The sequence below is a fragment of the Sus scrofa genome, chromosome 6, assembly GCF_054392235.1.
Source record: "Sus scrofa isolate SSC_HxYL_T2T_F1_AM1 chromosome 6, Sscrofa_HxYL_maternal_Yorkshire_Landrace_v2.0, whole genome shotgun sequence".
Taxonomy (NCBI): Eukaryota; Metazoa; Chordata; class Mammalia; order Artiodactyla; family Suidae; genus Sus; species Sus scrofa.
The window spans coordinates 75,741,282-75,766,500 of record NC_139388.1 but is presented as its reverse complement, the minus strand read 5'-3'; the positions used below and the strand labels follow the sequence as shown (position 1 = coordinate 75,766,500).

The window sequence follows — 25,219 nt, the reverse complement described above, 5'->3', positions numbered from 1 at the left end:
TGGGGCCCCTGGAGAAGGTGCCTCCAGTGTCGCCTGTTTCAGCTGAAGTCAGGAAGCCAGAGAACCCCCCTCCCTACATCGTCCCTTCAGCCACTGGGGGGCCGTCTGGTCTTGGGAGGTGCCCCTGGGGCTGGCGCATGAGGCTGCCAGGTGGGCCTGCGCCCCGCTCACCCCACCTGTCCCTGCCCCGTCCCCAGCCCTGTGCTCAGGCCAGGTCTTCACCGCCCGGTCTGGGGTGCTCAGCAGCCCAGAATACCCGCAGCCATACCCCAAACTCTCCAACTGCACCTACAGCATCCGCCTGGAGGAGGGGTTCAGCGTGAGCCTGGACTTCGTGGAGTCTTTCGACGTGGAGTCGCACCCCGAGACCCAGTGCCCCTATGACTCCCTCGAGGTCCGGCTCCCGGGGCGGGGCGGGGGTGGGGGCTCAGCCGGCTCAGCAGGTCCTGAGGTGTCGACTCTGTGCTTTCAGATCCAGACAGACAAAGAGAAATACGGCCCATTCTGTGGGAGGACGCTGCCCCCCAGGATTGAAACCAAGAGCAGCACCGTGACTGTCACCTTTGTCACTGATCAGTCGGGGGAGCACACGGGCTGGAGGATCCGCTACAGCAGCACAGGTGAGGGCCAGATTTGCCAGGAAGCGCTTGTAGAAGTTTCCAGAAGCCACACAGGAGGGAGGGAACTCTTCCTGGCCAGGGCTGGGAGGTTACAGGAGGGAAGAGTTTTCCTTAACTCTGTGTCCCTGGCTGGGTCTGAAAGATAAATTGACAGGTGGGTTAACAGGGGAAAAAAAAAAAAATTGTACTTTTGTTTTTTGTTTGTTTGACTTTTTAGGGCCACACCCACAGCATACGGCAGTTCCCAGGCTAGGGGTCCCATCAGAGCCGTAGCCGCCGACCCCCACCACAGCCACAACACCAGATCTGAGACCCATCTATGACCCACACCACAGCTCCCCGCAACGCTGATCCTTAACCCACCGAGCAAGGTCAGGGATCGAACCTGTGTCCTCATGGATACCAGTTGGGTTCATTAACCACTGAGCCACGATGGGAACTCCGACCGACCGTGTGTTTATGTCATGTCAGTTTTAAGCGGCACAGAAGCCGTCATAAGGAAAGGAAGCCGCAGAGAGAAACAGCTTGACCTGTGTGCTTTGGGGCTGGGCTTGCTGAGGAGCCGGGGCAGGGGGTCAGGACGGCCGAGGAATGTGAGCAGAGCGGGGGGGAAGGAGCCAGAGAAACTCAGCAAGGCCTGTTTGTTAGGATTCTTCTGGGCATCCCTTTGTCTTTGGTGATAAGCCTCCCTCTGGGGACATGGAAGACACCAGTGCAGGGATGAAGGGGGCAGGGGGCATTGGAGTGACCGTCCTGCTTCTGCCAGTTCCTTAAACTCTCTCAGCTTAAAATAGTCAACAGGCCAAGGTGGCTTTTTTTTTTTTTTTCCTTTTTCCTTTTTTTTTAAATTAAAAAAAAAATTGTAGTTGATTTATAATGTTCTGTCAATTTCTGCTGTAAAAGGTGCCATACTTTGAGATAGTGTGTCCTGAACTCTTATCAGAAAAAAAACCAGGTTTGTGTTCTTTTTTTCCACGCTTCTCCCATGGCATATGGAGGTTCCCAGGCTAGGGGTCAAATCAGAGCTACAGCTGCTGGACTACACCACAGCCACAGCAATGTGGGATCCGAGCCCATCTGCAGCCTACAGCACTGCTTGCAGCAACACCAGATCCTTAACCCACTGAGTGAGGCCAGGGACTGAACCTGCACCCTCAAGGATACTAGTCAGGTTCTTAACCCATGAGCCACAACGGGAACCCCCAGATCAGGTTTGAGTGGGGTGGCCTGTTGTTGCTGCTCGGCCTCTGTCCACCGATGGCAAAGAGAAATGTGGAGACACTTTTGGGTGAGGAAGAAAAAGCTTTATTGCTTTACCACACAGAAGAGGCCACAGCAGGCTGATGCTGTAAAGACTATGCCCTCTTTCTGGAGAGAATAGGAAATGGCTTTACAGTTGGGAGCGCACACTAGCGTCGCAGATAAGGATCAGGGTAGAGGCAAGCTTGTAACTTCAAAGTTGATGTTTAGTGGCCTCAGGCACTGGTTCTGGTGGTCCTTCTTTCTGGAATGAAGAATGCTTCGTATCTTTCCTTTGTTGGGGTTTTAGTTCTCCAGATATTGTTAACGTACAGGTCCAGGAACCAGGACCCTGCCCCAAGGCTGCACTGCCCCTCCCTGGTCTCTGCATCCCTCCCTTCCCTGATTAGCCACTGTCTGATCCTGCCCTTTGCAACTCAGGGAAGGTCATGGAGGTTAAACGAGGCCTATTTCCTAAACACGAGAACGGGGGGACGCGAAGGCTCTTATGCCCAGGAACCCCAGTCCTGTCCGGGGTTTCATGGCGAGGCAGCGGTGCCCTATGGCAAATGCCATCCATCTGTGCATGCACCCCCTCCCTCACCCTCCAACCAACCACCCCTCCTTCTCTCTCCCTCCCCTCCATCCATCCATCCACCCACCCACCCCTCCTTCCATCTGTAAAGGAGGAAAAAATAAGTTTCCCTCTGCCCTCCCAAATTCTTGGCTGCGAACAAGACAGATTTACCAGAAAAACAAACAGAAATTTATGAACACGTCTGTCTCATGTGGACATGGGGGTAACCCAAGGGGAAATGACGATGTCTCAGGGGTGGCTTGGATCTCAGTCCTCGATGCCATCTTTAGCTAAAGACCAAAGAGAGAACGGGGACAGGTGTGGGGGGTGGCCGGGAAAGTGCGGTGAACAAGAGTCAGGTTTGTTGTGTGGATTGAAGACCCCGCCTTCTCCTTGTAGGGGTTTCTTCTGATGTAGTCACCCTTCTCCTGGTACGGAGCTGGAGACGCTCTTACAAACAGATATTTCCTATGTAAATGTAAATTACCCTTAGGGTAATTTTTACACTGTTTTCAGAGTTTCTCTGGCGTCTGCTGTTTCACAAAATAGCTCAAAATACAGTTGGCCTCCCACTTCCCCGGATACAGACAACTGACACTCTGCGATTTTATATAAAGGACTTGAGCATCTGCAGATTCGGGCATTCATGGGGCACCTGGAACCAGTCCCCCGCAGATACTGAGGGGCAAGTATCATCCTTATGCCAAAGAGGCATATTTTGGAGTGGAGTGCCATATCCTGCCGCCCTCCCCTCCCACCCTTCCATCCTTCCATCCTACGGACGTACCCCAGGCTCTGTGTGGCAAATACTTCATGCCTCTGCCCTCAGTCTGGCTACAGCAAAGTGACCACAGCCCTGTGACAAGCACAGCCAAGCAGGCGTGTGAGAGTCCAGAGTCCAGAGGGGGGACCGGCCCAGGCAGGGGCTACAAGCTAAGGAACATATCCTGGGACGGAAAATGCTAGAGACTGGATTTGAAGGATGAGTAGGTATTGGAGGAAGGTGGAAGGGTGTCCTAAGCGCAAGGGAAGGGCATGTGCCAAAGCCCAGAGGCTCCACCTTTCTGGGCGTGGAGCTGTAGAGGCTGTGATGCGCTGGCTCCGGACCTGGAGGCCTGGACGGGGCGTCTGAGCTGGGGCTTTCCTCGCTGCCCTCCTGGGCTGCCTCCGCCTCTTCCTCACGACGGACCCTCAAACCCTGGCAAGTAACCCTCAGCCTAGGGCTCCCCACTGGCGCTGCCTCCTTAGTCACAAGCTCCATACCCCACCTTCCCGGCACCGACCTCTAGCCATGTCTGTCCCTCTCCGCACTCTCAGCCAACGGGTCTCTCAGGTCATCTTTGGAAGGACAGAGTCACTGAGCTGGGGAGGCAGTGACTAGAGACAGCAGAACAGCCAAGGCCCCGAGCTGGGCTCAGAGCCAGAGCCAGGTCAGCTGCCCAGCTTGTGTCCTTCCTGAACACATGACATAGAACCTCTTACATCACTTTTCTGAGACTTAAGGTCCCAGCCATGCCATGAACAGCTTAGGAAGGTGGGTCCTCGGGGCTTCACGCAGGAAAAGCCGGAGCACGGCTTGTGCGTGGAGGAGGCACTGGGAGTACTTTCAAGAGTGAGGAAATCGGAGCAGTTCCCGTCATGGCGCAGCAGGAACGAACCCGGCTGGCATCCATGAGGACACGGGTTCGGTCCCTGGCCTCGATCAGTGGGTTAAAGATTCGGTGTTGCCGGGAGCTGTGGTGTAGGTTGTGGATGCAACTCAGATCTGCGTTGCTGTGGCTGTGGTGGAGGCCGGCAGCTACAGCTCTGATTCGACTCCTAGCCTGGGAACTGCCATGTACCCCGGGTGTGGCCCTAAAAAGACCAAAAAATAAAGTAAAAATGAGGAAGCTGGATTAGAGAAGATTAAGTCGGGAGTGCGGGGTCAGAGGGTGAGGCCAGTACCTTGGGAGCATTTCATTTGCCTCCTGTTCATTTTGAAAGGCTTCCGTTTTCCTGGGGCCCAAGTAAGAAAACTGCTAAAACTGAAGTGCTCCTTTCCGTGTGAGCCAGAGGGAGGAGGCAGGCTTGCCAGGCTGGTGTGCGGGAAGGGCCTGGGGACAGAGCCTGGAGATGTGTGTGAAGGAAGCAGGGCCTGGCGGGGGCCCCCTGGGGCGTCCCTGGAGATGGGTTCCTTGTGGGGAGACATTGAGGCTGCTGGGGGCAGGCAGTCAGCCCAGGACACACAGATCCTGTGGAGGAAGCAATTTTTTGTCTTTTTAGGGACTCAGCACATGACCTGTGTGTGCTGAGTGGTGGCCTTGGGGGATGGATGACCTCAGGGTGACAACAGGCCAGGACTTGGGGGCCAAAGTGGAAGTCAGTCCTGAGCCCCGTGCTCACCAGGGAGGAGGCTCAAGGCTTCCCGAGTGCCCGTCTGGACTGGATCTCCGATGGCTGAGGGTTAGCCCCAAACCCCTCTAAGAAAGTGCCTTTTAGGAGTTCCTGTTGTGGCTCAGTGGGTTAAGAACCCGCCATAGTGTCGGTGAGGATGTGGGTTTGATCCCTGGCCTCAATCTGTGGGTTAGGGATCTGGCTTTGCTGCAAGTTGTGGTGTAGGATTTAACCCCTAACCAGGGTGCTTCCATATGCTGCAGGAAAAAAAAAAAAGAGAGAGAGAGAGAAGAAAACGAGTGCCTTTTAGGAGTTCCCACTATGGCTTAGCAGGTTAAGGATCTGGCATTGTCTCTGTGGTGGTGTGGGTTTGATCCCTGGCCCGGCAGCAGTGGGTTAAGGACCTGGCATTGTGCAAGCTGGTGGCCTAGGTGGCAGCTGTGGGGGGTACAGCCAGAAAAAACAAAGTGCCTTTTAGCAAAGCACTTTCCTCTGTGTTCACATTCTGTCCTCACACCAGCCCTTGAAGGTGAGCAAGCAACCTCCTCACTCTCGGCTTCCCCACTCGGAAACAGGCTTTCCTTGGCTGAAACCCTCGTCCCCCCCCCCACATCCCGGCTACACTCCCCCAGTTTACAGCACTGTGAGTGAGGCTCCTGGCGTGGTGCACACACCCCCTCGGCTGTGGCCGTGCTCTCTTACCGAGTACCTGGCTTTCTTTCCATCACTTTGACCAAGGCCCAGGCCAGGCAACAAGTCCTAATTTGCGCAATAACGAACCGAGAGTTTAATCTTGCCTTTACTTTTAAATCTTAAGAACTCTACCCTACTTGTGACAAGCTCTCTTTACATGTTGTTGTTTCATTTCTAAATCAAGAACTTCTAATCACTAAATTCAGACTTGCCTGCTATTAGGACTACAGCCCAACCCACATGCCTGGTTTCCTCCTGCAGCTCAGCCTTGCCCTGATCCAGTGGCGCCACCTAATGGCCATATCTCCCCTGTGCAAGCCAAGTACATCCTCAAAGACAGATTCTTCGTCTTTTGTGAGACCGGCTATGAACTCCTGCAAGTGAGTTAACAAAGAACTGTCTAAGTGCACCATGATCACGACAGGTTTTAAATGAATACATATTTTTATCAGCAAATATGTGAAAGGAAAATGGGAAGGTAGCAGTTGTCAGCATGTTTTTGCCTACGTTAAAACAATAGAATTCAAAGAAATGATGCCTTCGCTAAGAGATGGCTGTAGAGAATTTTTTGTCTTTTTAGGACCACACCTGTGGCATACAGAAGTTCCCAGGCCAGGGGTTGAATTGCAGCTGTAACTGCCTGTATACACCACAGTTCGTGGCAATACCAGATCCTTAACCCACTGAGCAGGCCATGGATCAAACCTGCGTCATCATGGATCCCAGTCGGGTTCGTTACCGCTGAGCCACAATGACAACCGCATATAGAGAATTTTTTATTCTTAGGAATTCTACTTTTTAAATTTTTTTTTTTTTGTCTTTTTAGGGCTGCACCTGCGGCATATGGATGGTGGTTCCCAAGCTAGGGGTCCAGTTGGAACTGCAGCCGGCCTACATCACAGCCATAGCAACGTGGGATCCAAGCCGAGTCTGTGACCTACACCACAGCTCACAGCATTGCCGGATCCCTAAGCCACTGAGCAAGGCCAGGGATTGAACCCGAGTCCTCATGGATGATAGTCAGGTTGGTTAACCGCTGAGCGATGATGGGAACTCCAGGAATTCTGCCTTTTTTTTTTTTTTTTTTTTTTGGCTGCACTTGCAGCGTGTGGAAGTTTCTGAGCCAGGAATCGAACCTGAGCCACAGGAGTCACACCGGATCTTTAACCTGCTAGACTACCAAGGAACTCCAGGAATTCCGCTTTTTGAAAAAATCTTTTTTGGGGAAAAGCTGGTGATTTAAGATGAGTATCAGCTCTTCTCTGGTCACCCATTACAGCAGCCCTTGGGAAAGTGGCTGAAACGAGTTTGGCATCGGTGTTTCCTGTGCTCTGTGAGAGCACCTTGCATTAAATCAAACTCCTCCTCCTGGTCGATTGACCTTTTCATAAAACGACTCCTGGGCCCACAAAATAAATAAATAGCCCTTGGAAATAATATATTCTGCAAAGTTATAAATAGTGACCACTGTTAAGGGAGAGGGAGGATAATTTCAAAAAACGCTTAGTGTGTTGCTTTAGGGGCACAGGTAAGAGATTAACGTGTCCTCTTTATGTTCTTCAAAATTGTCACTGAATCCCAGTGGTAAAAAGTAATAACACTGAAATGACAGCTAGCTATGCAATCCAGTCCTGCGGAGGGGGCAAGACAAAAAAGTGAGACGCTTTTGTCACCTTGCAGACTTCTGGGTGGCTCTTTCCACAGGTCCTTGGACTGCAAACCCATTCAGTCTCTTTTATTTTTCTTTTTAGGGCCACACCCGCGGCATATGGAGGTTCCCAGGCTAGGGGTTGAATCAGAGCTGTAGCCACTGGCCTGCGTCACAGCCACAGCAAGGCCAGATCCAAGCCGTGTCAATGACTTACACCACAGCTCCCGGCAACGCCGAATCCTTAACCCACTGAACGAGACCAGGAATCGAGCCCACAACCTCATGGTTCCTAGTTGGATTCATTTCCACTGCAACATGATGGGAATTCTGGAAGTATTTTGAATGATGTTCCACTAGCTAATAACCACAGACTCGAAAAAATCTAATAACATTCACTCCATGTCTGATCAGGCTGGCCGTCCCCAAACTGTTTACCATAAGTCTATGGGACTTTATGTAAAGAAAAGATGGTGGAACAGCAGCAGGAATCTGATTGTGTTCTTGAAGTGGAAAGCAGAAAATATAAATTGCTGCAGAGGTCAACATTTGATTCCTAAGATGTCAATACATTTTATTTTATTTTTTTATTTTTTTGCTTTTTAAAAAATCATTTATTTATATATATATTTTTCTACTATACAGCATGGTGACCCAGTTACACTTACATGTATACATTCTTTTTTCTCACATCACATGTTCCATCGTAAGTGACTAGACAGAGTTCCTGGTGCTACCCAGCAGGTGTCAATACATTTTTAAAAATGAGATATACACATAGGTGACCTAACCAACAAGTAAACACGTGTCAGGGCAGCTGGGCTGTGTGTTCAGCCACATGTGTGCATTAACTCCTTGGAAGCCTCTTCTAAAACACTAAAAGAGGAACTACTGTGGCAGCAGAGCCTTGGGGAGTGGGTTCATGATGTAGACAGTTAACAGTATTTCCTCAATTCCTTTTTAGGGTGATTTGCCCCTGAAATCATTCACTACAGTGTGTCAGAAAGATGGATCTTGGGACCAACCCATGCCAGAGTGCAGCAGTGAGTACCCATGACTACAGTGCCCACAGCCGCGTCTGCTCCTACTGCTTCTATTGCTACTCCTGGTCTTTTAAATTTATTTTTTAGATTTAATTAATTAATTATTTTCTTTTTAAGGCTGCAGCTGCGACACACGGAAGTTCCCTGGCTAGGGGTCAAATCAGAGCTGCAACTGCTGCCCTAGCAGCACAGCCACAGCAATGCCAGATCTGAGCCACATCTGAGATCTACACCAGAGCTTGCGGCAATACCGGATCCTTAACCCACTGAGCGAGGCCAGGGATCGAACCAGCAACCTCATGGTTCCTAGTTGGATTCGCTTCCAATGCGCCACGACGGGAACTCCAAAAAGTATGATGTTTACATCTATTTTTCTAAGGATAAAATGCACAAGATGGGAAATAGAGAAAGTTACATTGTAACACTCATAATCCCACTGTATGAGAGGATGAGCACGGTCGTCACGGTCGTGCTTGTGTTGTTTGGTGTCTACCCCTCCCAGTACCTGCCTCACACATAGAAGCAGTCTTAGGCTGTTTGTAGGATGGGGTGATTGTGGTATGTACACATGTGCCCACGTATACAGATACACACGTTCATTAAACCGGGATGATGACGCTTATTACCATTCTGTGAACCATGACTCAAAGGCTTTTATCTTTAAAATTGTGAGGTATGGAGTTCCTATCATGGCACAGTGGAAACAAATCCGACTAGGAACCATGAGGTTGCGGGTTCGATCCCTGGCCTTGCTTAGTGGATTAAGGATCGGGCATTGCTGTGGCTGTGGTGTAGGTCAAAGTCACGCCTCCGATCCCGAGTTGCTGTGGCTGTGGTATAAGCCGGTGGCTATAGCTCCGATTAGACCCCTAGCCTGGGAACCTCCACATGCCTCAGTTGTGGCCCTTAAATGGCAAAAACCAAAACCAAAAACAAACAAAAAAAAAGAGATATACGTTAACTGGAAAAACCATATAAATTTCCAAAAATATATAGTGAAAGCCTCAATCTCTAAGACACTGGGGTCCATTCCTTCACGTTATCTCCTATGCTATTTATACTAACATTTCACTATTTTGTACTTTTTAACCAAAATGGGATGCTGAATCTGATTGCAGTGTACTTTTCCCCTTCATATTGTTGGGGCATCTTTCCACATCAGCACTAACAGAGCGGTTCATCCTTTTTAATGAGTGCATAGTATTCCACCAGAAGACCTATGCTTTTATTGCGTGTAATTTCTACTTTCCAGTTTACTATTAAATACACTGCTGTAGTTAACACTGTACATATTTTCCCACATATTTTGTGTAAGGGTTTCTACAAAACTCCTAGGGGAATTTTCATTTCCTAAGAGACGACCAATTCTTTCACTTTAAAAAACAGGAGTTCCTATTGTGGCTCACTGGGTTAAGAATCTGACTAGAACCCATGAGGATGTGGGTTAGGATCCCTGGCCTCACTCAGTGGGTTAAGGATCTGGCGTTGCCATGAGCTGTGGTGTAGATCTGCTGTTGCTGTGAATGCTGGCAGCTGTAGCTCTGATTCAACCCCCAGCCCAGGAACTTCAATATGCCACAGGTATAGCCGTAAAAAGAAGAAAAAATGAAAATATAAAAGAAATGCAATTGATTAAGGATTTGGTGTTGCTACAGCAGCGGCTCAGATTCCATTCCTTGGCCTGGGGAAATTCCACCCGCCATGTGTGCCTCCAGAGGTGGGGGTGGGGGGTGGGGGGGTGGACAGGACTCCCAGGTCTTCTAATGCATTTAATTCATTTCTTAAAATTTGGGGCTGACGTCGTGGCGCAGTGGTTAACGAATCCGACTAGGAACCATGAGGTTGCGGGTTCGGTCCCTGCCCTTGCTCAGTGGGTTAACGATCCGGCGTTGCCGTGAGCTGTGGTGTAGGTTGCAGATGCGGCTCGGATCCTGCGTTGCTGTGGCTCTGGCGTAGGCCGGAGTCTACAGCTCCGATTAGACCCCTAGCCTGGGAACCTCCATATGCCGCGGGAGCGGCCCAAGAAATAGCAGCAACAACAACAAAAGACAAAAAGACAAAAGACAAAAAAAAAAAAAAAAAAAAAAAAAAAAAAAAAAAAAAAAAATTGGGGCTGAGCTCACAGTATACCTAAGTTCCTGGGGCAGGGATCAAACCTGCACCAAAGCAGTGAACTGAGCCACAGGAGTGGCAATGCTGGATCTGTACAGGCATGTGTAAGCTGTGTTTTCTTTCGTCTTGTTGATGTGTTTTGCTGAACGAGTGGGCAGTCGGGAAATGACAGCCACGGTTTACATGGGAGAGTGCTGAAGACATCCAAGTGGTTTCAAGTGCCCTGCCTTTAGGGAAGGAACGTGCCACTCCTTGCCTAGAGCCTTCACCGCAGTCGTGCCATGTACTTAGGAAGAGTTGTGAGATGCTCTGAAGTCACACTAAGGTGGGTTAAGGATCCGGCGTGGCTCTGATCTGGTGTTGCCGTGGCTGTGGTGTAGATGAGCAGCTGTAGCTCGATTTGACCCCTAGCCTGGGAGCCTCCATGTGCCGTGAGTGTGGCCCTAAAAAGAAAGAATAGCCACACTATGGCGATTCTCTCCATTTTCAGAGATGAAATGAATGACATCCACATGACAAAGAAAAATGGACATGACTTCAAGTTAAAAAAACCTCAGCACCGCGCGGCACAACCACCCATCTCCAGAATTTCTTTTTCCTCTCCTGGCCAGGCCCGAGGGCCACGGATCAACCCCCTGGCACTGGAGTAACCAGAGCCACAAGGGGACTCCACTCTCCTCCTTTGTAATGTTAGTCTTCAAAGTACTGCCTTTTCCCTCTTCCATATTCTTAGTTGTTGACTGTGGCCCCCCTGACGATCTCCAGAATGGCCAAGTGGAGTACATCACAGCCCCTGAAGTGACCACATACAAAGCTGAGATGAGATACCGCTGCAATGCGTTCTACACAATGAGAATAGACCATGGTAAGCAAACTGCTCAAAGCTGGGTGGGTGATGTTCGGAACCTAAGCCCTCATGATCTGAAAATAACCTCAGCCAACATTTTTGGCTAAGACTAGACAAAAGATTAAAAGGCACTTCTCCCACCCACCAAATGAAACATGATAGCTGAAGTGACTTTAATGTCAATTTGCAAAAACCTGAAAACAGATCTTATCTAGTAAATGACTACTACAAACACACAATATATTCCAAATGGTTTAATTTAACAAGTCAAAACCTTATCATTAAGCACTTGAGATCTTGATACATATTCAAGTTACACATCTAAAAGGTTTCCACTTTGCAAGCAAACATGGTAATGCAGAGACCTCCTACTTAGGAAATCATGTAAAATGGTTATTCAGACACCTCTATTTCCCACGGATGCTCAAGAATCAACATTTTTCAAGGGGGTTTTCAAGCAGATGACAACCACCTCTCACATGCAGTTAAACATCTTTGCTTTTTCAATGATTTGCAGGTAAATATGTGTGTGAGGCTGATGGATTCTGGATGAGGTCCAAAGGAGACAAATCACTCCCCGTCTGTGAGCCTGGTAATGGACACATTTATACAAGGCGTTGGTAACTGACGGAGAGGAGGACTGGGTGGGAGACAGTAAGTAGATAGAGGCGCTTAGCTGTGTAGGCAGAAACCTAATGCTGGCACCTGGCTCTTAGACCAACTTCTTATTTCCAAATAACATGTTCTCATTATCCCCTTTCCATATGGAGAGGCTGTGAGGTGCTGACTACATCAGTCATGAGATTACTTTTGACCCTACAACTAGGCAAGCATAAAAAATTAAATGATTTTTAAAATTATCTTGAACCATTTATACGCTTATAAACATGAGTTCTTCTGTTACTTTTCTTCTCTATAAAAATGCTATTAAAACCCAAAGCTAATAACTTCATTATTTCCCTAAGCAACTGTTTTCAATGACTTCTAGTTTTTAAACATTAATGCAATTTGCCTTTAATAGTACTTAAAAAAATGTTTTACCAGAACTGGCTGTTAAAAATATAGTTAGTGATTAAAAATCAGAAAGGCAGTAATATATTCCCTACCCCTGTGTTACTTGGCTTAGTTTTTTTTTTTTAAACTCTATCTTAGCTTATCATGTCTAAGTTTTATTCTGCCACAACAGAAAACATTAATGAGTATACTTAGCAACATATATAGTAAATTCTAGTGTTTGGAACAATCAACTGGACAGAAAATAATTTCTGAACCTGAAGGTTCCTGGCTACAACTGCAACACTGTAATTTTTAAAACATTTAAATGTTCAAAGGCGAAAGTAATATTGCAAATCTTGTGACAATGACCTTAGTTTCTGCCGTCCCAGAACTATATATATGGTAAATACCCCCAATTTTACAAGCAGGAAAAAGCAGCAATGAAAAAGTCATTTCCTTTTACTTCCTATGCACATCAGCTCAGACAGTTTCTGTTTGCCCTATTAAAATAATTTACCCAATTGTGAGACCAAATTATTTTAGCAAAACAAATTAGTTTATAAAAGTTAATTTTCACACACCTCATTTTCTGAGGAGCTAAGAAATAGCAAATGTTTTTATAGGGTCTTTAAACAGTTTTAAGCAGCCTCACTTGCCTGTATGTATAGGTGGACGACTCATGTGATACAATTTTTAGCTGACAGTAAATACACACAACCCCAAAGTGGTAGTAACTGGAGAAAAAGGCGCTATACATCTATAAAGGCTCTATACATCTGCTTCTTCCCCCAGTTTGTGGACTATCAACCCGTACTACAGAAGGTCGTATATACGGAGGACAAAAAGCAAAGCTTGGGGATTTTCCCTGGCAAGTCCTGCTATTTGGTGAAACTATGGCAGCAGGTGCACTTGTATCTGACGACTGGATCCTAACAGCTGCTCATGCTGTATATAAACAAAAAGAAGATGCCTCCTCCCTAGACATTAGGTTGGGTGTCTTGAAGAGACTGTCACCTCATTATACACAGGCCTGGGCTGAGGCCATTTTTATACATGAAGGTTATACTCACAATGCTGGGTATGATAACGACATAGCACTGATTAAATTGAAGGACAAAGTTGTTATCAATAGCAACGTCATGCCTATCTGTTTGCCAAGAAAAGAAGCCGAATCCTTCATGAGGACAAATGACATTGGGACTGCATCTGGATGGGGATTAACCCAAAGGGGTTTTCTTGCCAGAAATCTAATGTCTGCTGACCTGCCCATTGTTGACCACCAGAAATGTGTTGCTGCCTTTGAAAAGAAGTCCGATCCAGGGGTGCGGGTAACTGATAACATGCTCTGTGCTGGTTTAGAAAGTGGGGGCAAGGACAGCTGTAAAGGCGACAGTGGGGGAGCATTAGTGTTTCTAGATGATGAGACACAGAAGTGGTTTGTGGGAGGAATAGTGTCCTGGAGTTCCACTAATTGTGGGGAAGCAGGTCAATATGGGGTCTACACAAAAGTCATTAACTATATTCCTTGGATCAACAACATAATTAATAATGTTTAAATCCAATCAACAAATGATCCCTTGTTTTAAAAAATCATCTTTAAAGACCTTAGCAGCAAACTGACCTGAAAAACATTAACATGACAGCTGCCATTCCACTCCAAAACCAAACCAAAGTATAGGCGAGATTGCCTTTCAGGTACTTCTCCAACTTGCTGGGTTTTCACCGCTTATTCTTTGATTTAAGGGGACCTAAACCAGTGAGGTGATATTCACCTTTACCAACCCAATAGCAGCTCATTGGTTAAATGTGTATTTACTTACAAAGTCCAGTGTCTTTTTGTCCTTGTGCCTTTCTGTAAACTGCCTGTTCATATTAACTATTATTCTGTTTTTTGGATTTAGTGACCTCTGAGAGGTTACATATCACAGCAGTACTGGTTCAGGAACTATCCTGAATCATGGTTTTTTGAGGTTAGATAAATTGGATACTTTAGCCTAGGCTGGGTATGGACTGATTTCTACGTTAAAATCAATACTGTAATTTTTCACGTATCAAACTAGCAGACAAAAAAGAACATGGAACAGCTCTATTTCACACTGTTGAAGACAACATGAATTTTCTCTGAAGAACAACCTGGCAATATATTTCAGAAGTCTTAAAAGCATTCATCATCTTTGAACTGGTAATTCCAATGCTAAGTTTTAAATTTAGTGAGGATGTTCCTAGCACTTGGAAATAACCTAATGTACAAATTCAGGCGACAATTCAATCAAATGTGGCATTTCCATAAGATGAAATACAACATGAAAAGTATTAGAAATCTGTAGTGGTTTTTTTCCTTCTTACCATGACCTAAATTAAATAGCTGGGCGCACTTAATAGATCACAGAGCATACAACAGCAGAGTATAGAACTCACGTATACAATCAAAAGACTTAGCTAGTATTCAACAAGAAATTATTCTAATTATCACATACATCTTCTGAATTCTAAGTAGTACTTAACATGTTTTTTCCTAAGAATATTTAAGCTCTGATTTAACCTTAAAAACCTCTCATTCTAGTTGTCCACTCCTCTCTCAAAAGTTTTAATGGCTAACATTTAACAAAGTTTTTCATTCTAGCCAGATTAACCATTGTATGTAAAAATTTTGAGTTCTAACTTCCTGTGCATATTAATTGCATTTTTTTTTTTTGCCGCATCCATGGCACGTGGAAGTTCCTGGGGCCAGAGACTGAAACTGTGCCACAGCCACAGCAGTGACTATGCCAGATCCTCAACCAGCTGTGCCACCAGGGAATTGCTAAAGTGCAATTTTTTCAGACTCATTTTTAAAAGGTAATTTTCCAGCATCTTGTCACATAAAAAAAAGAAATTGCGTTTTTCCAGTAAGACTCCAGACACTAAACTGTGGTAGCAACAAAAATTTTTATTCAACTGGTTCAAAAAATTTTTTTTAGAATGAATGCATTTAGATGACCAAGTAGACTTTAAAAACAAATCTTTGCCAAATAGTTTACTTCTAAACTTCAATTTTTTTTTGGGGGGGGGGGATTAAATACCCATAGCCATGTAGTACCATAAACATGTTAATAGAAGGCTACTCAACACTGAAAGCCTTCCAAGACTGTTAACTAGATTTATACAAGTGTAAATAAAGAATTAAAACCATGCCATTGACAAAGTTAACTTACCCCTGGGCTCCTTGAAGGCGTGTCAGTTTAGTCTTTGGAGGTCCCCGAATACCATTTAAGTGTTACCATGTTACTGCTGCTGAGTAATAGTGCAAGTGCTAAAATGCAAAATTCAGATGGTACAGGGTTTGGAAATCATGCAATTTAGATGCAGAAAAAAATAAAACAACGTAAGATCCTGTTACAGAGGAAACTGACTAAACAATGTGGCGACCACAAGTTTAAAGGACAAGTTCATTTATAAAAATTTAAAGCACGTAACTTGTAAAACAAAAAACCTATTTATCATAATCTAATTAGACAAGGGCATTAGGTAAACTATCAACACAAAAACTGTTCAACATTCTTCCATTAGAAAATGAGCTCAACTCTCACAGTAGTTACATAAAAAGTACAATGGAGAATTAATATATTATTGCTTTTACATACTTAACAATGCATCGTGAGAGTCTAATCTGAGTTTTGTAAGCGATTTTATTCAACATTACTCTATTTCCCCACCTTTGGAAGACAAAACCCATTCCATTGAACACTTCCACAGACAACCCACCCTGCTCGTTCTTAAAGCTACCAGGCTTCTTAATGGATTTCAGGCACAAGATAATTTGTGGTTTCTTCTACTTTATCCCTATTGCAATTAATTCCACTTTTCAAATCCCCAACTACAAAGGCTCTGATATTCCCTTCACTGCAATTGATAGGCTTTGCTACAAAGCATTTAGAAATAATTAGCATTGTTTTGCCCACTCCTCCATATAAGAATATTTTTAGAAGGCATGATTTCCCAATGGAGATTTATACAGGCCATGTAAATAGAACATCACCCAAATGCACAGAGGCACTAAGAAAAAGCTGGAGGGTACTGCTTACCATTTTAGGTGCGGTCACCCAGACTTATTAAAAACTAGATTTAAAAATAAAAAACAAAAACAAAAACAAAAACTTTTCACTTTGGACAATGCAAGAACAAATAGCAATTAAGTCTGGGTATCAGGTGTCAATGCATGACAGGTGATGAATCCATTTGACTTGAGACAATATTTCAAATAAGTTTATTTGAAGCAAAATAAACTATTGCCAAGAAACTTTATGAAAGTTCCATCTCAAAAGGGTCAAAAAAGGGGAATTAACTGCTATGAATTCTTTGCATTCAGGGCTGCAAAACAAAGACACATATTATTTAAATCAGTTTTATTTAAGAATTTCCAACAGTGACAACTCTTATAAAAAGCATCCAAGCACAGGACACAGAACTGCAGCAAACAGCATTCTTATGAGTAGCTAACAGACATTAGAACTTCCACCCTTCTGTGAGACACCCCGAGCTCACTGGTGAACTCTGCTTCCAAGTACTCCTGCAAAGCACACCACAAGCTCAGTCCATGTTGTCAACCCATCAGCTTCAGTTCACGTGACCACACTTACAGATCAGTAACAGAAGAGAACACACACCATACAGCATTCACAGCAGTTGACAAAGGGGCAGGGAAATACAAGTATCGTTTCACTTAACACATTCAGCTAACGTGGGTTATCTAAGAACAAAACTCACTTAAAAGTCTTCCAACAGACGTGGATGTCCTTTGAATGTAAAAAACATTCGTACATTATTTGCTATCATTGCTCTCTGCACACTCTCTCACCAAAGCCACAGGATTGAGAGACACATCTCGCCAAGTTAAAAAATATCCATTATGCACCACCAAGTCTCTGCACGCGCTCTCTCCTTTTCTCGCTCATACTAGCCTTTCATGCCTCGGCACCACCATCAATCCCACACAAGGTTTCAAAAGTTCAAACAGCCTTCTGGTTCCATTATCACAGCCTTGCGTTCATAGCGTTGATACGACTCCATGAAATAAAGAGTAGCGGATAAAAATGGGACACCCACCGTCAAAGACGCAGCCTGTGCAGCGTGATGACGAATTCTTGAATGAGAAAGCATGTAGACAGAAGTATTCCTATGGCAGAGTATTTACAGCACTACTTTCAATGAAGTGCTTCTTCCATAAACATTTGAAATGAGATGAACTGCAGAGATTAAATGAAGGCTTCATATTGTACTTTTGTATATGAAGGGAGACAAGTGTTAAAAAAACAAAAACGAAAACGAAAGAACACTGTGACACCATGATCTCCAAAAAGGAGATTTTCCTAAGGGAAAAATCCATATGGTGGGGTTCAAATTAAAACAAGGAGAAAAGAATGTAGTTCTAATCAATGGTTTCCATTTTGAACATGCAAAGAATTCACTTGACAAGTCCAGGGATAAAATATTACAGGAGAAACCTTTTGATATCAATTGTAGTGTGTTGGTTTACCAATCAGGCAAACAGCAGTTCACTTTCAAACACTCAATATTTCAACCCTTTATGTAACAAAACTTATAAAATTCCTTTAGCTCTTCCTTTTTCTAAAGAAAAATGTCAAAAATACTGCTGAATATACTCCACACCGAACAAACCAATTTTGAAAATTCTTAGTACATATGTATTTTACAATATACTTACCATGAGTTTAGAAAAATTTGAATTCCCACCAGTCTATACCAACCAACCATAACCCAACGTCTACATTCCCCAGCCCGAAGATTTGGAATCCATGCTTGAGCCAAAGCCTCCATTAAAACCACTGCCTGACCCTGCATTTGATGCTGATCCCCAACCAATCGCTGCCCCTGAATTAGAACCACTATACGAGTTATTTCCAGAACCAAAGGCCTGGTTTGGCTCTCTTTGCATGTTGCCTTGGCTTTGGTTATTACCCGATGGGCCTGACTGGTTCTGCTGACTGGCTAACATGCCCATCATACCCCAGCTGCTCTGCAGAGCCGCCTGGGCTGCAGCCATCATCGCTGGATTGATGCTGAAAGCACCAAAGTTCATCCCTCCACCCATGTTACTACCTTGATTGTTCCCCAAACCAGCTCCACCCCCTCTACTGTTACCAAAGCCACCCTGATTCCCAAAGCCACCTGGATTACCACCAAATCTTCCACTTCTTTCTAACTGTCTATTGCTATTGTGTTTAGGTTCAGCATTGGATATATGTACGCTGATTCCTTTAATGATCAAGTCCTCTCCACAAAGAGACTGGGCGACCTATAAGAAATAAGGGATGTAAATAAAGATTAAACCATTGACTCATACATCAAAATAGTGATAAAACTTAGATTTCAGGCCACTATCTACAAGCCTCTATCTAGAGGAAAAATAAGCAATGAACACATTTCATTTAAACCCATAAAATAGCCTTTCACTTTAGTAACAGAAACAGGGATTTTAGTTCATTTTCAAAGGATATTTAACACGTCCACTTAAATGTTGCATACTAAAAAAATAACCTAAGGAGTTTACCACAAATATCTAGGCCCCGATACACCACAGCTTATAAGGTCGGAGAGCTTAGCTGATATGGAAGGGCAAAAGGTTCAACAGAAATTACCTAATTAGCTGAGACAAAATTAGGAAGAGAAAAATACCTGATCATCTGCAAATGTAACAAAGGCAAAAGCCCTGAATGGTTTGGGAATGAAGACATCTACCACTTCTCCGTACTGGCAAAAGAACTGCTGCAGCTCATCAGCAGTCATGTCCTCTGTACAGCGCCCAACAAACACCTTTCTGCTTCTCAAAGGCTCATCTGGGCTTTGCTGGTCAAAGTGGAAGGAAGAAAAACCATCACAAACATTTTATGAGCAACGAAAAATCATGTTAGAGAATGTTACAAAACCTATTGCTTTTATATTAGATGAGTCATTAAAAAGTAGATAGTCTTTTTTTTTTTGCGTTAGCACTTTTAAGACTTCAGTGGAGAATAAAATCTAAACCTTGAAGTTGATGCAAGTTTTTTTTTGTCATTTGTCCTTTTTAGGGCCGCACCAGAGGTGTATGGAGGTTCCCAGGCTAGGGGTCTAATCAGAGCTGTTGTTGCCTGCCCACGCCAGAGCCACAGCAAAGCAGGATAGGAGCCGTGTCTGCAACCTACACCACAGCTACTGCAACGCCGAATCCTTAACCCACTGAGCGAGGCCAGGGATCAAACCAGCAACCTCATGGTTCCTAGCTGGATTCATTTCCACTGCACCACGACGGGAACTCCGATGCAGTATATTTGGATTAAGGAAAGTCAATGACTGAGAATGTCTTGCCAAAGATGATAATGTTCCAAATAAGCCAGTCTTGCTTGCTTGGACAGGTTAGTCTTTGACAACAAGATTAATGTATTCTAATTGTCTTCTTTTTGTTTTGTTTTTTCTTTTTTTCTTTTTGCCTTTTTTAGAGCTGCTCCCATGGTATATGGAGATTCTCAGGCTAGGGGTCTAATCGGAGCTGTAGCCACCGGCCTACACCAGAGCCACAGTAACGCAGAATCCTTAACCCACTGAGCAAGGCCAGGGATCGAATCTGCAACCTCATGGTTCCTAGTCAGATTCGTTAACCACTGCGTCACGACAGGAACTCCTAATTGTCTTCATTAAAAAAAAACTTTTTAAAATTATAGTTGATTTACAATGTTGTCAATTTCTGTTGTATAGAAAACCAGTTATATATATATATATCCTTCTGTACACATCATCCTCCATCATCTAATGGTCTTCATGTTTTACTGTGTTAAGGATGTAAGAAATTGTTAACTCATTAAAATGTAACAAGAGAGGCGTTCCCTTCTCAGTTCAGGTGCTAATGAATCCAACTAGTAACCATGAGGTTGTGAGTTCGATCCCTGGTCTCTCTCAGTGGGTTAAGGATCTGGCATTGCTGTGAGCTGTGGTGTAGATTGTAGGCCAGCAGCTGTAGCTCTGATTTGACCTCTAGCCTGGGAACTTCATGTGCCTTGGGTGCGGCCCTAAAAAAAAAGCAAAAAAAAAAAAAAAAGGAAGAATAAACAAGGTTTTTGTTTGGAGGGGTAATAAACTAAGTACTGCAGGAGTTCCCATCGTGGCGCAGTGGTTAACGAATCCGACTAGGAACCATGAGGTTGCGGGTTCGCTCCCTGCCCTTGCTCAGTGGGTTAACGATCCAGAGTTGCCGTGAGCTGTGGTGTAGGTTGCAGACGTGGCTCGGATCCCGCGTTGCTGTGGCTCTGGCGTAGGCCGGTGGCTATAGCTCCTATTGGACCCCTAGCCTGGGAACCTCCATATGCCGAGGGAGCGGCCCAAGAAATAGCAAAAAGACGAAAAAAAACCACAAAAAACTAAGTACTGCAAACATATAAAATATTCAGCATGCATTAAGGTCCAAAGCAAAAGATTTTAAGGACACACGCTGCTACTACACTTTCCTACTGTAATGGTTTATTTTACAGTGTCTTCTAAGGAAGTTTGTCAGAAAAAAAAGGCCAAAGCAGAGAGAAAAAGAGGAAAGTACCTTAGAATTTGGAAGTTTACAGTCACACCATCGTCCATCTATCATATGTCGCTGTGACATTACTTTAACCTGGGTTTCATATTCCGTAAAACGAACAAAGCCAAATCCTTTTGAATGACCAGTTTTAATATCTTTCTTGACCTAGAAAAATCATTTAAATTTACTAAAACCACACATAACACATAACCAAACTAGAGTACATGCATAAAAATACTGTAACTTCATCACTCCTTATATATACATACAACAAATATTAATAATACCCTAGTGAACATAAAAAAGAGCAGTGTCACTAAAACAATAAGAATCCTCTGTGCTCATTTACTGAAAATGAAAAACTCTTAAATGAAACCAAAGTTTACCTGAACCATAAGAACCTCTCCAAAGGTGCTAAAATATTCTTTTAGATCCTGTTCAGTCGTCTTCCATGGGAGACCCAACACTATTAAATCAGATGTTTTCTGGACTGCTCTTTTCACTTTCACTGCTGATGAGGCATCTGTTTCATCCATTTTTCTTTTGTTATCTAAACAAAACCAGCAGAAACCTTTTAGAACTTTCATTTAACCCTTCTTAAAACACATTACTTCCTTCACCTAGAAAACGAAAAGCAAAAACATTCTAGAGCACAAGACACTGGAAACTTTAGGCTGTGATGTTTGCTCTCCAAGACACAATAAGGGATTGAGTAAGTGGCTGAGATGCTCTTCTGGAACAAGTCCAGGGATTCCTTCCTCTGCTTTTATAATAGCTTAAGACTACGACTGTATGTTCTTCCCTCTCAAAAGGTGTGTCAAAAGTTACTTCACTTTAGTTCTCTTGTGGTGCAGTGGGTTTAGGATCTGGCTTTGCTACTCTAGCGGCTTGGGTCGCTGCTGTGGCACAAGTGAGTCTGTTATCTGGCCGAGGACCTTTCGTGTGCCTTGGGCACAGCCTCCCAGCCACCCCCACCAACCAGTTACTTCACTTGACTTTAAATAATACATTAAGGGGAGTTCCTGCTTTAAATAATACATTAAGGGGCTCAGTGGGTTATGAACCTGACTGGTATTCATGAGGATGCGTGTTCAATCCCGGCATTGCCCTGAGCTGTGGTGTAGGTGGCAGACACAGCTTGGACCCCGCGTTGCTATGGCTATGGTGTTGGCTAGCAGCTGCAGTTCCGATTGGACCCCTACCCTGGAAACTTCCATACACTGCAGGTGTAGCCCTAAAAAGCAAAAACCAACAAAACCCCCCAAAAAACATTAAGGAAGGGAAAAAACAGGTGAATAACAGTGTATCTGTTAAATATACTTGCTTAATTATTTTAATACCTATAACTTGAAGTCTATCTACCAAAAAAATTAGCAACTTTTATCTCTAGCTTGCGGATTTAAGGGTGATTTCAATTCTCCTTTTTTTTTTTTTTTTTCTTTTGGTCTTTTTCTGGAGCTGTACCCACGACATATGGAGGGTCCAGGCTAGGGGTCTAATAGGAGCTGTAGCAGACAACCTACACCACAGCCACGGCAACTCAGGATCTGAGGCGTGTCTTCGACCTACACCATAGCTCATGGCAATGCCGGATCCTTAACCCACTGAGCAAGGCCAGGGATCCGTTCCTAGCCCAATTTGTTAACCAGGGGGCCATGACGGGAACTCCGAATTTTCCTTGTTTTGTTTCTAAACTTTCAACAATGAATTTGTGTTAATTTTGTAATAAAAAGAAAAACCTTAGGTTATTTTAAAAGGCCAAAATTTGGAAAGGAAGAGAGGAACTAGATGACATTTAGACAAAAAGACACTTTTGTAGCAGTATTAAGTTCACAGCAAAATTAAGGAAGGTATAGACTTCCCACATACCCCTGGTACACAACGCATAGCCCACTCCATTATCAGTATTTCCTACCAGGGTGGTTGGTACATTTGTTTCAGCTAGTGAATCTACACTGACACATCACTGTCTAAATTTTAAACTTAGGTGAATATTAATCTGCAGCCAACAGATCAAGAAATTACATTCTACCCCCCGCTGAAGCTGGTGCTATTAAAATTTTTCTTAATATATAAAAAATTTCAGAGTTCCCATTGTGGTGCAGTGGAAATGCATCCATCTAGGAACCATGAGATTTTGGGTTCAATCCCTGGCCTTGCTAAGTGGGCTAAGAATCCGGCATTGCCATGAGCTGTGGTGTAGGTTGCAGACAAGGCCCGGATCCCGAGTTGCTGTGGCTATGGCATAGGCCAACAGCTGTAGCTTGGGTTGGACCCCTAGCCTGGGAACCTCCACATGCTGCGGTATGGCCCTAAAAAGACAAAACGCACACACAAAAAAACTTCCTGGAGTTCCCGTCACGGCTCAGTGGAAACAAAAATCTGACTAGGATCCATGAGGATGCAGATTCGACCCCTGGCCTCAGTCAGTGGGTTTAGGATCTGGCGTTTGCACTGAGCTGTGGTGCAGGTCACAGATCTAGCATTGCTGTGGCTGTGGTGTAGGCTGGTGGCCACAGCTCTGAATCAAACCCTAGCCTGGGAACCTCCATATGCCTTGGGTGCAGTCCAAAAAGACAAAAAGAAAAAAAAATTAAAAAAAAAATTTGACTTGGTCTTAATTTCTAACCAAATAAGAGGACTTTGTTGCAATACTAAGTTATAATAAAACACACATATATATCAACTAGCACATTCCTACTGCTAAAATGTACTTATTTTCATGCCACACTTCTAAATCTAAATCGTCATATATCTTCATGCTGCTGCTGCTTTTTTTTTTTTTTGGCCGTGCCTGGAGCATGTGGAAGTTCCCGGGCCAGGGATTGAACCTGCGCCACAGCAGTGGCCCAAGCCGCTTCAGTGACAAGGCAAGATCCTTAACCTGAACATCACTGATAAGAGACAGTGAAAATAAGATGAGAACGAAAGACAGCACTAATTCAAAATCTGGGCTACTTCAATTGATATTCGTTTAAGGGGGAAAAAAAATGATTAGCTGAATGAATGATGTAAGCCTGCAAGGACAAAAACGAAACCAAAGTCTGGGGGCACTTCAGAAGAATCTATTTACAACAATAGACTGATAACAACTGCAAAGCAAGTCTTAATAATTCCTTAAATTTGGCAACAGGCAACCTCAGTTCAAATAGTTTAAACCTGTACTTCAGAATCACTGCAAAACCAAACGGCAACAAACCTTTGGGATAGTTGACAACATATACCAGATTGCCCCAGCCAGCATCAGGGGCATGCAGAATTCCTTCTACCAGGCGGACACCTCTCATACACTGGGACACTGGATTCCTGTAGCGCAGCCCACACGCCCCTGGAAACTGGGCTGTAACCGTGGACAGCAACACTGTCCCATCGTCTTCTGATGGTATTTCAATGGGCTCGTCATTCTCATCTTCGGTTACCCGAATATATTCAGACATCTTTTCTTGTTTTTCTTAAAAGGAAAAGAGAAAGACGAATGACCAACACGTGTATCATGGTAACTGTCTCTTTCCATCAGCTGATTAATACCCCTGCCAGGTCATTGTTCTACGACTTGCAGAAAAACTCTCGGTGCTGGGCTTCTTACACCTGTTGGTTATCGCCCCAAAATGGGGAGGTGAAAACAAGGGGGTGAAATGCCTTGCTAGTTCCATCACTGAGGATTCGACAAGTGCCTACTATGCATCGGGGGTTACAACTATTAACTCTGAAGCCACAGTCCCAGGTGGCAGGCTGGGTGCAAAGGGGAGAGAGGAAGCAAGAGAAAAACAGCAAACAAGTAATTACCTAATTACAATCGGGATATATGCTACCCGACAGAAAGAACGAACCTCGGGGGCTGGGGTGAGACTGGGCAGGGACACGCGTTGTCAAAGTAGAGTCTCCTGAGAAAGCGATGCAGGAGCCGAAACTTGAGGACTGAACAGGAGCGACGAGCCAGGGGCAGAGAGCAGGGGAAAAGTTCCTCCCTGTCAAATGTGCGAACTTCCGACGGCTCTCCCAACTTGAGCCCTAAGGACGGCGGCGACAGGTCCTCGGCGACACGGGCCGCCACCTCCCAGAAGCCCGTGCGTGACGGCTGAGGGAGGAGTTTTTAAGCGTGGCCCGGGGTGGGACCGCCGGAGCATCAGGCCTAGACGTTGTCCTCCCGAGTGCAAAGCACGAAGGCACAAAGCAGGGCCCGGGCCGGGAAGCCAGGCCAAACCTCTGCCTCCGGCGGCTCGGCTCTGCGGGCCCAGCGCCCCTGCTTCGGCGCCGGCTGCCACCCTGCGCCAGACCCCTAACGTCGCTCCCGCGCGAGTCCGCTCCGCCAGGATCGAGGCGGGCCCGGCCCCACGGCTCCCTTCCCGGGACGGGGGCCGAAGCCGCCGCGTCCGCTTAGGCTGACCCACTATAGGGCGGAGGCACACAGGGCGTCCCAGTGAGAAGCGTCTGCCACTCACCTGCTAGGCCGCTGCTAGGAAGCCCGACAGGGAAACCGAAACAGCGAGGAATCCAAGAGCAGCCCAGCGACCACTTCGCTCCCACAAAAT

At 45.1% G+C, this 25,219-nt stretch overlaps 2 protein-coding genes across 11 annotated transcripts in view; one reads left to right on the top strand and one right to left on the bottom strand.

Moving 5' to 3' along the window:
• MASP2 (MBL associated serine protease 2) overlaps positions 1–14,462 on the top strand; it is a gene marked incomplete at its 5' end in the record, with an annotated part of 18,393 nt that extends 3,931 nt beyond the window's left edge. Inside the window, 7 exon segments of the mRNA NM_001163648.1 lie at positions 198–394; positions 473–620; positions 5,764–5,882; positions 8,115–8,193; positions 11,039–11,170; positions 11,670–11,744; positions 12,941–14,462. Coding sequence (NP_001157120.1) covers positions 198–394; positions 473–620; positions 5,764–5,882; positions 8,115–8,193; positions 11,039–11,170; positions 11,670–11,744; positions 12,941–13,704 — 1,514 coding nt within the window.
• TARDBP (TAR DNA binding protein) lies at positions 11,392–25,219 on the bottom strand. Of its 10 annotated transcripts, none has more exons than XR_014807054.1 (9): positions 25,130–25,219; positions 23,887–24,138; positions 21,074–21,237; positions 20,712–20,852; positions 18,824–18,994; positions 17,234–18,443; positions 16,213–16,498; positions 15,343–15,440; positions 11,392–11,792 (listed from the first exon to the last, which is right to left on the bottom strand). XR_014807054.1 is itself a non-coding variant. In XM_021095332.2 (6 exons), exons 2-6 carry the CDS (start codon positions 24,122–24,124, stop codon positions 17,913–17,915), a joined length of 1,245 nt encoding a protein of 414 aa, XP_020950991.1. In that variant the 5' UTR covers positions 24,125–24,138; positions 25,130–25,219; the 3' UTR covers positions 15,058–17,912. The 10 variants fall into 10 exon arrangements, 1 of the variants encoding a protein (XP_020950991.1); XR_002344896.2 differs by having other exon boundaries at positions 11,392–11,741; XR_014807053.1 differs by having other exon boundaries at positions 11,392–11,741; positions 15,343–16,498.

What these genes read in the sequence shown, in the direction of transcription:
- TARDBP (XM_021095332.2), bottom strand. Translation starts at nt 24,124, where the DNA reads ATGTCTGAATATATTCGGGTAACCGAAGATGAGAATGACGAGCCCATT. An exon ending in TGTTGTCAACTATCCCAAAG is followed by an intron (nt 21,238 to 23,886) that starts GTTTGTTGCCGT and finishes GGTTTTGTTTAG; the next exon opens with ATAACAAAAGAAAAATGGAT. An exon ending in GTAAACTTCCAAATTCTAAG is followed by an intron (nt 18,995 to 20,711) that starts GTACTTTCCTCT and finishes CACTTTGACCAG; the next exon opens with CAAAGCCCAGATGAGCCTTT.